General features: G+C 41.4%; 1 protein-coding gene across 1 annotated transcript in view; it reads right to left on the bottom strand.

Moving 5' to 3' along the window:
- The window catches only part of rims1a (regulating synaptic membrane exocytosis 1a), a gene marked incomplete at both ends in the record, with an annotated part of 96,933 nt that overhangs the window by 17,050 nt on the left and 64,298 nt on the right, over positions 1-15,585 (bottom strand). The window contains 9 exon segments of the mRNA XM_084076786.1: positions 3,233-3,298; positions 3,622-3,678; positions 5,440-5,523; positions 8,734-8,823; positions 9,182-9,301; positions 9,775-9,852; positions 12,416-12,475; positions 13,029-13,130; positions 14,513-14,678. Of these exon segments, the coding sequence (XP_083932912.1) occupies positions 3,233-3,298; positions 3,622-3,678; positions 5,440-5,523; positions 8,734-8,823; positions 9,182-9,301; positions 9,775-9,852; positions 12,416-12,475; positions 13,029-13,130; positions 14,513-14,678 (823 nt within the window).

Raw genomic sequence — 15,585 nt, 5'->3', positions numbered from 1 at the left:
TTGTGGAAAAAAGCAGCAAATTAATATTCAGACAGTGAAAACAAAGGAAGCTTTAAGCAGAAACACCACATATTGTACCTGCACATTTATTGCTATTTATTCACACTCATTCATTATTACCATGTATTCACATGAAGACAAAAATCAATGGTTAAGAAATCCCACCAGCATTGACTGTGGCTCAACGGGTTGAGGCACAGTCAAATGTTTTTATTTTTTATTTTTTATATTTCATGTAGCAATTGAAATGAATGTTAAAGACCAGCTGAAATGAAAAATATGTTTTTCACAATTTTAGAGCATATCCGTGGTCATAAAGGAGATGGAATTAACAATTAGATGCAAAACATTTTTCTTTTCATGTGGTCAAAAGTCCCGTAATTACTTCCTGTCAAACAAAAATGTAATGTGTGATTACATTAGCAAGTCCCTATGAGTAATCATGAATCCTGATTCACCTGTGTGAGTTCCACAGCTCAATGTTCCTGCTGTTGGACTGGTGTTCTGGTCAGAGAGTGCATTACAAACGTTCCCGTTTTAAACTGAAACAGTACACTAAAATATATGTCAGAATTTGTTTTAGGTGAGAAATAGGCAATGTACTATAGTAAGTAACAAACATGCTTCAGCACTGCCTCTCTCTGTTTCTGCCTCAAGGTGTGAGTGCCGACACAAGGCAGGATTCCCATAACCCGGGGTGACGGGAGGGTTGGTATAGACTGTGATTGGCTGAGCCTCTGTTTTCCCCAAAAAAAATCACAATAAAGGTTGGGAAAAAAAGCCATTGCTGCTGGACTTTAAAGGGGTACCATCAGGATTTTCAATGCTATCCCTCTATACTGTATATGTTTTAGGGCTAATGGTCCATTAGCAGCTCCAAAGTTGTACAGGACACTTATCTGTGACCACACACTATATCATTTTTAGAGACTATTATCATCATCAACAATTAACTTAATTAAATGCACATTGATAGTGATAGCGTCCCTTTAAAGCAGTGCTTCTCATCTCAAGTCCTAGGAACATGGCAGTCCTCTGGGATCCCGGTGAATGAAATTAACTATACTATACAAAACAGAGACCCACACACACACACACATTGACAACACATCCACTCACCTTTACACACACATGTACATACACATCTACACGCTCACACTGACACGCACACAAAGCGGAGAGCTGTGCCAACAAGTCCAACACACAAATACAACACGCACGCACACGCGCGCACACAAACACACAGTTGAAAAATGAACAGGGGAGTTCTTCTCCACTGGAGGGGATGGAGTGATCAGCCCGGGTCTGATTTGATTCTATGGGTCAGACTCAATGTACAGTATGTGTTTGAGTGGGGAAGTAGGGGGAGGGGATGGTCCCCTTACCAAGCGGCCGCAGAGGGGCCTTCTTTCCTCTGGAGCCCCTCAGGATGGAGGTGGGCTTAATTTGGACTCTGACACACACACACACACACACACACACACACACACACACACACAACGCAACATACAAATCCCACAGAGCCCAGCCACACAGTGCCAAGCAGCATGCAGAAAATAAACACGAAAATAAGGAAAGGGATAATAAAAATGGGGACAGGGGTGAGAAAAGAACATAAACAAAAATTAAACAAAAGGATAAAGCAAACAAAGCCTGCTAAATATGACATCAGCAAAGCTGACAAGCCAAGAACCTAGTACTAATGTACTGAATAAAAATACCTGGTCCACATAGCCTATAAAGAGGCCTAAGATAGATGGGATAGCAAGTTGCAAGAATCTAAAAAATGTACCTGGATCTTGATAAGCAACCGTACAAGTTGGTGAATTACGCTTGGCGGATTTCATGAAATCCTTTTTTTTCTCCTGCATTAAGATTTCCTATGTTCAAGCTGCAATCCACAGTTTTGTGTACATTGTCTCCCTCTCCTGGCAAAGAGAGGTAATTGCAAAGATGTCAAGCCTACAGTTAAGTGTATCTATCGTCCAATCCAAAGGCCATCTGCTTCAAATGACAGGTGTCCTACCCAACACCAGGATTTAAATGTCCGAATGGAAGAGTAAGGAGACCACCTCCAAACACTGCAGATGTGCAAGTTGTATTGTACTACCATACTGTACTCTACCATAGAGAATGATTAAAATAGTATTTTACTTATGATATGCCCCAACTATAATGCCACGATCAAAGGAATATTACTATGGCTCTGAACGTTGCACACCTTTGTAATGTTAGTGGTCTGGGAAATTAAGCTTATTTATTTATTTATCTCTGTGTTCCATGAAACTGAATTAAGACATTAGACAAGATGAGTGCAAGAACTGAGAGATTACAGAAAGACACATATGTCTGACTGGTGTCTAATTCCTACCAGTGTATACCTAAAAATATAAAATCTGAATAATAATAATTGTGTAAAAATGGATGCAACGATTTTTTGTAAACCTTAATATTAACACTAACAGGCTAGTTATTATGACAACACTGATAAACATGATAATGTATTAACCACTTAAACCCCATACTTTGTTGACCGGGGTCCAACCGGGTAACCATGTATATAGGGTTTAAATATTTTTTCTCAACGACGGGCCCGGGGACCTGGTCCACTTGGTTCTGTTTGTACACACTCTGAGTTAACACTGCAGATTTTACAGTGTAGATTAGGGTCCCAGAGATAACCCTTAGTACACTCTCGGAGTTACAGACCCGCTGGTGGTCCCCAGACCCGACATTGAGAACCAGTGGTTTAACTCATTGACTGCCATTGACAAGTATACTCATCATTTGGTGTTTTCAGTGATTTCCGCTAGAGGGCGCTGTTCCACAGCCTGTGAATCATGATGATGATGATGATTTAGACCACAGCCAAAGTTCAACAAAATGGAGCTGGTTTTGTTTAGTATCATAGGATTCATAAAAATCTGTTTTCTCTGCTTTCTGTTGCTTTTTTGCGAAAACAAGCTACATTCAACTGCCCATAACTATGGAATGGATTATCACAGCGGCACAAATTATTTTCTCTGATTCTACGAGATCCTCCTACGTCTTTTAAAGCGATCGGCGGGTGAATCGGTGTGAAGAGTAATATTCTATGAAGGTTAGTGAAAACGCTCTTAATCGCTGGCAAGGGCAGCTACAGACGATGTTTTAACTCTGGCAGTCAATGAGTTAAGTGGTTAATGGTGAATGGCACTGCTACTCGGCTGTGGTGTGGCCTGCAGTGCCTTACCTGCTACTGTCAGGAAGCTTCCTGCCAAAACTCTGACATTCAGGGGCTTCCAGGATCCCAGGTTGCCTGGAGAATGGCAGAACGACGAGTGGAGAACAATGATACAAGAACAGAAAAACAAGGATGGATGGGGGGAGGATGGAGGACAGTATGATGGAGGAATACATCAGTACAGATCGAGTTGGATTCTCTTTGGGCATCCATTGACTTTTGACTTTATGAGTTTATGAGCTGGACCAAAAGGAAATAAGGAGTGTGATGTGATTGATGGAGGAGGGGGGGGTGTCACACTCACTCGCTCATTCTTCAACTACCGTGTGTGTGTGTGTGTGTGTGTGTGTGTGTGTGTGTGTGTGTGTGTGTGTGTGTGTGTGTGTGTGTGTGTGTACCTCTTCTTTGTACCGAGGTGATTTACAGCCTCCTGAAAAGGGTGTAGCATCCATATTCTCCATTCAAGCCATAAACATGAGAATGATGAGGATGACACATACACACACACACACACACACACACACACACACACACACACACACACACACACACACACACGCACGCACCACGCACAAACACACGCGCACACACACCCCTATGATGTTAATAATGGGCAATGTGAGTTACATGTCATTTGCACTGAACTTTCAGCCTTGACCAAAAGCACCTCTTCAGGCACTGGGAGCAGAAGACGAGTACACATAGACTGCACACAGTAAAACCCTGAGTGTTTATTTAACTCTTAAGAGTACCCTCAGAGTTAAATAAACACTCAGAATTTTGCATTTGACTATAGGGCCAGAAGAAATTAAACCTCATACAGAGCGCAAACTGAACAGCACCATAACCAACAAACACCATAGCGGGGGCCAAAGAAACACAAGCTGCACGGCCACAACTAAACGCTCAACAACGTAGACAGCAACAAAAGGGCACCAACTACATGACAATTAATCTGCAGCACGTACAAACTAGAGCAACATCACGTCACCACAAATAAAAACAGCCATTGGAGTTAACTTGTGCACAGCGGCAGCATCGAGTGGACAAACAGGAACGTGTTAAAGAAACAGCGCTAAGCAACATTGTGGCTTTTGACGGGGTCCCACATCATGATTTGACATATTCACTCTCACATGTCCACACATTATTCGCCACGCAGCTGACTGGTAGTAGTTGTGCACCGGTGCCACACAAACAGCCGATCTGTAAGCTCACAACGTGTCGCATCTCAGCTTGTTGTGAGCTTGTAGATCACCTATTTTTGGCAACCAACACCGCCGCACAACTAACTATATTTTTTTTTTTTGGGGGGGGGGAAGGGTCTTGAATTCAATTTAATCATTTAGTAGTTAATTAAATATGTATTCCAGTTGCAATTATTTGGTTTCAAGCGATTTCAGAAAATAAAACAAATTATAGTAAAGAAATGTAATTAAAACGTAAAAAGATTACTTGAAAACAGCAAAAAGATTTTCCTACAGTACGTGTCACTTAAAATAATTATGATGACATAAATTTGATGAAGAATGTGATGAAACAAAATCAATCCCTATGCTCGTAATCTTTTGCAGTGTAACAGGAGCCAGCGGTTAGGAGGTACAGTATAGCAGGAATAGTTAAGAGGGTTAGGTTTGAGGTTAGTACATTTGCTACCAGCTACTAAGGACACCACCAGAGTCTAGCAGAAGTAAGACAGAGGGAATGGGAGTAAGGATAGCTGCAGACGATACTGTAGGTAGAGCTTGACATTTGCCCAAACCCAATCTGGGAACCCATTCAGTTTAAGAAAACATATTTTCTTTAATTGAATAGCCTTCTACTATATTTAACCTCTGGAGGAAAGCTCGTTTCAATGCCTGAATAACGGGAAATCAGGCTTGGCTACTCCCCTTTATGCTAATGTGCTTGCTTCCTGCTCAAGGGCCTGCCCCCTAGGAGAGCTCATATTCAACTAAACAGCGATCCTGCAGACAGATTTTCATTACAAATTGAAAATCTGTCTCATGAGAGATTAGTCCAAACCCAATGGGACTTGACTAAACCCAGGAAATGAAAGTCCAGTCGAACCAAATCCATTGGTTTGGGCTCAGATTGAAAAATATGACAAATCAGCCTGTAGTGCGTGGTTTGGGGTTCATTCAAAATTACTTAGGGTTCGAGTCGGGCGGGGTCAAGCTCTATGTAGACGCAGTCACCGAACCAGGTAGGAGTACCTGTCATCTTCAGGAGAGGCGTGTTGGATTAGAATCCTGGGGCTCGCCGGACGCCTCCAGGGCAGAGAATGGTACAAAGGTTTTCTATGTACAGGGAAGACATGATGGCTCAATTTCAATGAAGCTGAACGCACCCTTGCACACACTATGCTCTTCTCCAAGTAGACGCTTCATCACGCTCTGCAACTGAAACCTTCACCACAGATGAAGACCCCTCAACACAAGATCTGACCTTCTCATCAATTATCTATCCAAAGAAGGCTTTTGACAATGTGTAAACTTTTAAGGAATTTGATCCAATTTAGCCTCACAACCCAGAGGGTTGATTTAATTCTGATGGTCCATTTGGACCACCTGCGAGTTAAATGAACTGATTGATTTAATGATTTTACGGTGCATGTTAAGAGAAACATTTTATCCAAAGTATTTAATACTCCACAAAAAGGGATGTTTTGATTTTCTAAGGATTTAAACCACACTTCTGATGTGATGTGAACTTAATGTTAATGTAACAGAGATTACATATAGAACCAAATGGACCTCAGTGTCAGTGTTAATTAACACTGTGGATCTTATTTTGTGATATATCCTTCCCCTTAACACGTACAACTTGACAAGAGACCTGTTGTACCAAAGAGTAAGAGTTAACATCTAAACCTTGACAGACCTGCTCTATATTCTGAGAGCTGTACTCATTGCTATGTCTCTCCAGCTCTTTATTAAATGGAAAAGGCATTTTCAGGTCAGGATACCAATTGTATCCAATCAAGAGAGGGAGAGCTCACACAGGATACAGATTAAACAAGTGCATTTGGAAGTGATGACAGAAAAAAATGAGCAGACAAAATTGGAACTGGAACACTATAAAATTGAAGCTGATAAATGGGTACTCTCTCTTGATTGGCTAAAATTGGCAAACGACCTGAAAATTAATTTTCTTTTTATTAAAGAGCTGGAGCCTGGAGAGACAGGGAGCCATGTTACTGAACAAATACTCTGTAGCAATGAATACTATCAGAATATAGCTTTAACCTTTTAACAAAAAACATTTTGTTTTAACCAAAAGATATCACTTACCCTACCTTTAACCACGTTTACTTTAAAAATGTTTTTAAAAATTGCGGAAATAGCAGATCTATGAGCTCATTGTTGTTGTGAGCCACTGCTACTTTTGAATGGCATAGTTATACGACAAAGTAGGACTTTCTCAGTATTTCTCAGAAACATAAAGCGATATACAACTTAACAGACCTGTTTGGATCCTCAGTAAGAGATATCTAAGAAATCTCTTTACATTATTTTGTGGTTGCAGCTGGGGGAGGTGAGATCACCAACAACCAGAAAAAACACACCAGAATTCCTTTATAGGACCCACTGGGAACACTGGTACTGATGGTTGCATGTCAGAGCACAAGATCTGTGCTTCATATAAATCACACATAGTGAAGTCCTTTAATTTAACAAAGTGTGCCAAATGATGGAACACATTTTTACACTATAAGTGTTAAATTAAAACTGAGGATTTTACACTGTATGCATGCCATGACATGACTGTGTAGCAGCTGTAAACTATCTAGTATTCCTTCAGGCATAACTGTCCCACAGACATAAGTCAACCTTTCTAAAAAGGTACAACCATTAGATTCTATTATTTATTCGATTAGTATCTTAAGAAAAACAGAGACAATCACAACAATCTTATGCTCCTAACTTCAAACTTACTGACTCAACCGCACAATCTATAGATAGTAGAAATGTTCTTTGAGAGGGCAAAGCTCTCATACAGAAATCACAGAAATTATTAAAGTAATGGCGTGACTTCCCTGTGGATTTGAGACATCATGTTGATGACGTTATATTAATGATGGCATTCTCAGGTATTTACTTCCTCGGCCTACTGGCAATGTGCACAAGAAATATGGTGCCGATTGGTCCAGTGGTTTGTGATTAGCCGCGGAGAGGCACACAGACAGTCACACAAACGCACTGACAGACCCTCTTCTAGACAGCTGGGCCCCTAGGAACCACGCCGTAAAAAGAACGTCAGGTGAACGAGTAAGAAAGTCAGCTCTGCTAATTGTTGGTGTGAAGGTGAGAAACATCAGAATCTGTGAGCCACTTAATTTACTGTATATTTTGCAGAACAAACTACATATTTTCACATATTTTGTACATAGTAAAGAGAAGGATTTGACAAAGCATAAAGGATGCAAAATGAAGGCTAAAGTAGGCTTGGGTGGTAATTCACTAATATGGTATAATACCCCGGTATTTTGAAATCCTGGCAGTATCCTTTTCACACTCATAAATTATGAGTGAATTTAATTTGGTTATGAAATTGGTGAAATAAGCAGCTGTTTGAGTGGTTTCCGTCAGTGTATTCCCACATGGGCCGGCCAAGTATACAGTATCAATGACCCAGGTATATTTGGTTGGACAAATTGGTCAAATTGTATTTTCCATGCAGAGAAAATGACAGCATCTGTGACCAATTAACAAGCATACAATCTTCCTCACGCTATGGTTCCTGTCCCTGTTTGTTCACAGTACACACAGAGTACTCTCATTTTCTGATTATTGTGAATTATTCTACGACTTTTGGAGTAGCTTTAAATTCTATGAAAGAAAACTGCAACTATGCTGCGTCGATAGCTACAAGAGCACAATAAATACAATAGTAAGATACCATATACTCCGGTGTAATGAGTGCAAGGTATGAAGGTACAAAAAATAATTATACCGCCTAAGCCTAGGGTAAAGCAAGGTTATTATTTTCTGCGACATTTGTTGAGGTGCATCAGATTTCTCAGCATCATCGCTTTTAACACCACACTCCAACAACTCCACCTCAGGTGGTGGAACTTTTAAATGTGCAGATGTCAAGCAGGGCGTGGGGAGCATGACCATTTGGCTTTGTGGACTGCGGAGCTCAGGCACGACTGCGTAAAAGAACCATGAACAAGGCTTAAAACAACAGACAGGGTGAGGAGTGTTGGGCACAGCTTGGAGATTTGGGTGAGGCTGCGAGGCTAAGGAAGGGACTATTATGCTGTAGCTTGTACAAGACTAGAGAGAACAGTGGACACTGCGAGTTCTCTATCTATAGGAACAGTGACAGACCAGAGAGGAAGGAAATATAAGCGACTACAAGGTGAGAATGACAAACTGACGATGAGGAATAGGATAGAGGAGAAGAAAAGAGGGCAGGGAGCTAAAGGATGACAGGGAAGCTAAAGGAACACAGGGGGAAAAAATAACTGAGAGGGTGGAGTCGATGGGGCACAGGGCTGGTACCTTTCAGACCGTGGTGAGGGGGCATGATTGTCTGGAGTCAGACAGTTGATGCTAGCGCTCCTAACCCTGTCCAGAGAAGGCTGCAGATCACTAGTCACCACCAGAGTACAACATGCCATCCAATGCAGGAAGAGAGAAGAGGAGGAGAGAGGAAGAGAAGAGGGGACAGGAGGAAAGGACAGAACCAAACACAAAGAGAAAACAATGGACAAAAAAAATAAAAGTTAGTTCGACAACAGAACCGTGGTTGGTTGGTTGGCATGGAGATGGGATTGTCGGGTTGCCACGGAGATGGCTTTGTTATGGAAACCTTGTCGTTGTCATTTCCTTGGTCTAGGAACTTTTCTGATGACATAATGACCTACAACGAGGCTTTTGAACTCAAAGTGGGCTGTAGGAGTGTGAGTGTGTGTGTGTGTGTGTGTGTGTGTGTGTGTGTGTGTCTTACCTAACCGTAATCTCGTCTGTGAATCCGGGAATGCGGTGGTGTGTGATGGAGCGACGAGTTGCCGTGGCAACGCTTGACCCCACAGCAACACTCGTCTTTCGATGTGCAGGCAGGGTGGAGCTATGCCACGACAACAACAAAAACAAAAACAAACAGCATGCAAAACTAAAGGAACTAAAACAGGAAAGGGTCTCAAGCTATTTGTTGCTGGAATACTCACATAAAGAGCCTGGTCCATAGGATTGGGGATCAAATAATAAAAGTGCATGTGGGTGTGCATGTGTGCATCAATGAGACGCGGGTCTGCTGAAGCCTGATTTATCAGCTGTTTAGCGACAGCTAAGGGAAGTTAAGTGTCTTGCTCAAGCATGTAGACAGAGCGAGTCCAGTATGATAATATTGTATCTGTAAAGTAATTCACTGTGCATGGATGCATGGAGGCTATGTGTGTGCAACTGTGTGCATCTCCATTTGCACATATTTCTGTATTATCAAATGCAATACTTAGTGTACGTACGTACAGTATGTGTTCATTTAAATTGACATTTTTTTGCTGTGTACTTTGCTGATTTGTACTCTCAAACTGGACTTACCTGTACGTGACCTTGCCGGTGGCATTAAATAAGAGGGGCATCTTAGGTGGCAGTGTGCCACTGTGCCTAGTAGACCTCCTGACATCCACGTGGGTTGTGTGACAATGAGTGTGTGTTTTGCATACATGCCAGATGATAGAACAATACAGAGGTAGAAAAATGCAAGCAAGGTGAGATGAGAGGGGGAAAAATAACGCAAGAGTTGTAATCACTGGAATAACATTCCTGCATGGGAAAAATTATTGTGAACTGGAAAGTATATTAGGACTTATCAAGCTCTTTTTGGGACATAAAATCAATATATCATGCAGCTATGTTCACATCTTTGGCAGTACTATTTGGTTCATAAGTTCCTAAGCTTGAATTGTTATCTTGTCGTATTTTAAACAAAACAAGCCTAAGTTTAAGTGATGATTTATTTATTTTTTTGATTTCTTCAACAGATGCTGTGCTTCTTGAAATGAGGATAATTAATTGATACTTGAGTGAGGTTACTGGACTGAAAATGTCTTGAGATGGAGCCCACTGGTTAAGTAGCTCACAGATTTGTGAGATACTGTTTGGCGGCAGCACCAAGGGAGTGCCAGGGGGGCAATTGGAAAGGAGAAAACAGAAAAGAAGAAAACATTCATAATATTATTTTTTTATTATTAAATTCGTAAGATTATAGTGCCAGTTTAACCTCTTTCAACCTGGTTTCAATATTTTGGGCATGTCATTATTGTATTTTTAAGCCATTTTGCAAATTGGGGGGGGGGGGGGGCAGCCAGAATCTATGGGGTTCCTGTCCTGGTAAAGTTTGGGAACCCCTGCTGTAGATGACAGATTAGAGCCTCGACCGCATAATCACAACGTCACCTGTTTGTTTCAGTCAGTCTGCTCTTGGTTTCCCATCTATCCTGTCTAGATACAAAATAAATCATCTTTACAAAAAGGTCTTGAGATAGGAGTGATATGTCTGATTACAGGATGTTTGTTTTTTCTTACATTATAACTAGGGCTGTCAATAGGATTATTAAACACTTGAAAAATGCGGTACATTTTGAAAAGATAAGAAAATTATGATTTATTTTTTGATTAATCGTGATTAACTATGTAAAATAATGTGTTAAATCACGATTGAAACATTTAATCATTTGACAACACTAATTATAACAGATTAACTTTAGTGCCCGCATGCCAGAGTGTAGAAGCACACCAGGTTCTCAACACTACCGACACTCTTAAAAATAACAGTCAACTTTTTCAACACATCTCCAGTCTAGTCAGGGTAATTAGCACACAGTAAAATCTAGAATGATAAAATCTTTATTTCAGAGTTACTCTGAAACTAACTGTCCAGATTCGACTGTGCAGTAACAAAGATGTGATAATCATTAAGGTCTGATAATGGAGCCGATGTTACATTTTTAGCTATTTTTATGGCATGCTTATCCAGCACCGTTTACAAGGAAAGAGCAGGCTTGGGGTTCATTCAGCTTCTTGCTCAAAGACACTTTGTCAGCCAGGGCACACAGCAGGGACTATACAAGTCTATTAACTAACTATCAAAACGTGGTGTTCACAGCGGCCAACGGTGAGCTGTCCCTTACTGGAGATGGGAATGTGGGGGAAAAACTGACATTTTTTCCCAAGAGTGTAACTAACTTACCTTTTTGAGGGAGTGTTAGATCAAAGGGTTATGTGGCACTGGTGCGGACATGATTACAGGTGATAAGAGCATTTTGCTTTAACCTCCCCTGTCTGCCAAAGTAATGGAATGCAGGGTACACTAAAAACGTTTGAGACTCAATTTAACTCGATTTGACAGGAGAGCAACAAACACTTCTTTGAGAGAGTTATGTTTTTCTATTTGTAATCTTTGTGACATTTGGAGTGGCTTTGAAGATGGGAAGCCACAGTTTGACACTGTTGTATGAAAAGTTTGGGGGATGGAAATGTGGACATTAAAAAAGGCATGGTGCTGTAGTGCCCTCCAGTGGTTTTAGGAAGGATGGCAGGACTCAGCGACTCAACTCATTAACTCCACCATTGAGTGTGATGGATAAAACGTCTGGCTTGTGTTTGTCGAACGTAATGGTGCCAGTATATAGGTGGAAAGAATTATTTAATTTCAGACTTTCTCTGTCTAATTTTCTATCTCATACACACACACACACACACACACACACACACACATGTGCACACGCATAAAACATACAAGACTAAGAGTTCCTCCATATAGACACCTTTACATATCTCTGAACGGAGGTTAAAACATTAAACCAGGCTTCTATCTACTATGTTTTGATGACGATGAATTTGATCAAAGAGAGATGACATATGATCAGATGGTGATCATATTACGGCCATAATGTGTCACAGAAGGCAGAGTGTATGCAGGTTCACAGTCCAACCAAACAATTGACAAATCATAAAGAATAAGGAGGGGTCTAGTTAGTGAAATTAATTTGGTTGGAACCTGGCCATGCATGACACACGACTGCACAGTAAAATCCAGTCTGTTAACTCAATTCAGAGTTCAATTAACGTGCCGGATTAAGCTGTGTTGACACGGTTGAGTCAAAACAAACTACACACACACACACACACACACATAAAACAAATGTACAGTCACCAATGTCGTGAGTGGCTGGTTTACCTGGTGTGTAGGCACTCAGCACTTTTGCCCCGCATTGATTGGTGGATCATGATGACCTCACTGTGGGTTACCATGGGGATGGGTGACACATGAGGAAAATCAACAACGGAGGCGAGGACCAGAGGACAGGAAGAGAAGGTGAACAGGAGAGAGAAGCCACTGCTGTACTAATAGCTTGTACACACACACACACACACACACACACACACACACACACACACACACACATGCACGCACGCACGCACATGCGTGTGCAAACACACACACACAAAAGTTAAGGGGTAGTAATGGGGGACTAGCAAAAGGGAAGTAATGAATAAAGTGAATAATTCGATTCTTGACTGAACAAATTTGTCACTCTCACAGAATCACATGGGCAAATTTTGCCTACAAGCCTTCTGCTGTTCAACACATTGTCATGTTCTCTGCCCCACACACACACACACACACACACACACACACACACACACACACACACACACACACACACACACACACTAACTACAACACAAACTGGCGACAGCTCAGACAACTCCTGGAGACAGAATTAATGAGAGTTAGATACAGTATAAGCAGTGCACACGCGCGCACACACATGCACACCCACACACACCTGTCGTCCAGGTACTCCTCTTGCTGGGGACCTCTGGTGGCGTGGTGGTAACGGGTCGGAGAGCGCGAACGGCGGCTTTGAGTAGTCTCGTCGTCTAGACTCCTGCAAGTCAGACAGAGAGGAGTGACAGAGAGATAATCAGACAGACAGACAAACAATCAGAGGTGAAAGGTGAACCCTCCCAGATCCGTTAAAGGTTCCATTTTTACACTCTGAGTTAAATGAACACTCAGGACTACACTCTTAAAGGAAACACTCAGACAGACTGTTGGCTGTGTGCTGCAGTTAGTGAAATGCGTAATTTATACTTGGTCGCACTTTGTAGATTGGCTATTTTCGGTGCGCGACACTGGTGTGCAAAAAGTATAAATCAGGCTACAGCAATGCAGGCAGCACTGTCTGTTCTGCACCCCAGCAGGCCCAGCAAACGCAGCCAACACACTGTCATTTCAGCAGTACTTTCTGTCTCTTGAGATAGAAAGAAATAACCCACACTCACTGTTGAGTAAACCTCAAATATCTTGTGCAGCATTGATATTTGAAAATGATGGCACAGCTAAATATTCGAAGATTATTCAACATTTTTCTTCTAAACTTAGAATACCTCAAAACCCATACTGGCTCACCTCAAGTCAGTGTTGAGCACATTTTCTCTCTCACACTTTTTTTTTGTGTGTGTTACCTTTATGTACTTTTCACTTTGTTTTGTTTCTCCTTTTTATTGTTGTACTTTCTGTGTGAACTAGGCGACACGTTCGCATATTCAGTTCAAATTGTCTCTCGATGTTTTTGCTTTTAGTTTTTTTTTTTTTTAAGGAGAGAAATCATCTCCTTCCTCTTCTATTACTATACTATATTTAGGGGACACTGGGAGGCTCTCAGGTGTTTGATCGCAGCACAGCAGGGAGTAGACTTGCATGTGTGTCCGTAGGCAGGTGACCTAACCGTTACACCAACAACAGTTGTTGCTATTTCAGTTTTTGTTTTATCATTAGCTGTTCTTTTTATGGGAGAGTATGTCCCTGAAAGAGATTTGAATAACTACCCTTTTCCAGCCTTAAATCGTTCTCACTTAAAGGGATAGTGTAGGGTCATTTTGACCATATGAAAACAATTACAATTATGCCAGCCTTATCTATTAAAAATCCTGCGATTATAGTTATACAGTGCAGGCACTTATACAGTACTATATTTATTGTTATATATATTTTTCCGGTGTGAACGCACTACCTACTAGTTTGAATCAATATACTGTACACTAGACTCTACTTCAGTATACACAGAATTAGAATAAACTCCACAGTATACACAGAAATTATATATAACTTTAGTGGATCATTGTTACTTCCAATTTCCTTTGTTCAAGCTCACTAGTGGTGACACTGACCTATCCATGGGGTCATTTGATAATCAGATCCATATCCTGTACACAGAGACTACACACATAGTGAACAATGACGTCCCAACTTTTCTCCACGCGGTACCTCTGTGCGGGGACTTTGGAAGGTCGTGAGCGGGTGCGTTCCTGCTCCTCTCGATGCGGGGACACAGAGCGCGAGCGGAGGTTCTGGCTGGGCGTCCTCTGCTGCTCGGGGACCTCAAGGGTGGAGGCGGGCTCTCGCTGCCTCTCCCGACCGCGCCCGTCTGCTGCTGGGCACCAAACGAATGTACACATGTACACACATGCATGCACGCACGCACACACACACACACACACACACAAACAAAGGCACAGAGTGTGCGCACACAGTGACGGACAGATATACATTTGCAAGCACACACACAGAGAAAAAAGGACAAAAGGTTTGTAAATATTCAACTTGCAGTAGAAAGAAATTACCATTGAAGAAGTCCCACTTTTTACATGTTTGCAGCACTTTGATTTCACCCTGGAGAGAACTGTTTGCTTTTGGTACTAATGCAGAATAGCTGCAGGCCAAGGGAACACCTTGCATGACTATTAATGCCGTAGTGGTACAGGGTAAAGGGACTTCTTTAATGCATACACTACAAGAATCTGAGTGTCAATTGAGTGTAGTTAAATTGACATCGATTTTGCAGTGTAGTATAAACTATAGTATACATTTACAGGATATAGATGCAAGCACAATAGCTACCACTCTGTTATAGTTGGAGCTGTAGTACAGATATGAGACATGAGTCGAGTCTCTTATCGTGGCAGATGAATCAGGAGATGCCATGCCAAAGTTTCAGTTTGCCAAAACACAACACCAAACCCCAAACTATAGTCGCATGTGAACAAATAATTGTCCAGGCACAGAGAAACATTTTGTATTGTATAAATAAATACCCAAATGTACTTAATTAATTCATGGTCTTTGTGGAAACTGGAAAATGCTACTTTCGGGTAAAAAGGAAAAAAGAAAGAAAGAGGGGAAAAACTCAAATGTACCGTGATGTAAGTGTAAATGCGACTAAGGATAAATATGACTTTGTTCTTTCATGTCATTACCGAGACAATGACCCCTTTGAAACTCACAGTTGGGGCAAAGGAGGGGGCTTAGTGTTGATTTGGAAAGTGATATCAAGATTATCC

The sequence above is a fragment of the Gymnoscopelus microlampas genome (assembly GCF_963454915.1).
Source record: "Gymnoscopelus microlampas genome assembly, chromosome: 13".
Classification (NCBI taxonomy): domain Eukaryota; kingdom Metazoa; phylum Chordata; class Actinopteri; order Myctophiformes; family Myctophidae; genus Gymnoscopelus; species Gymnoscopelus microlampas.
The sequence above is the reverse complement of the archived record's forward strand: the minus strand, read 5'-3'. Positions and strand labels throughout refer to the sequence as shown.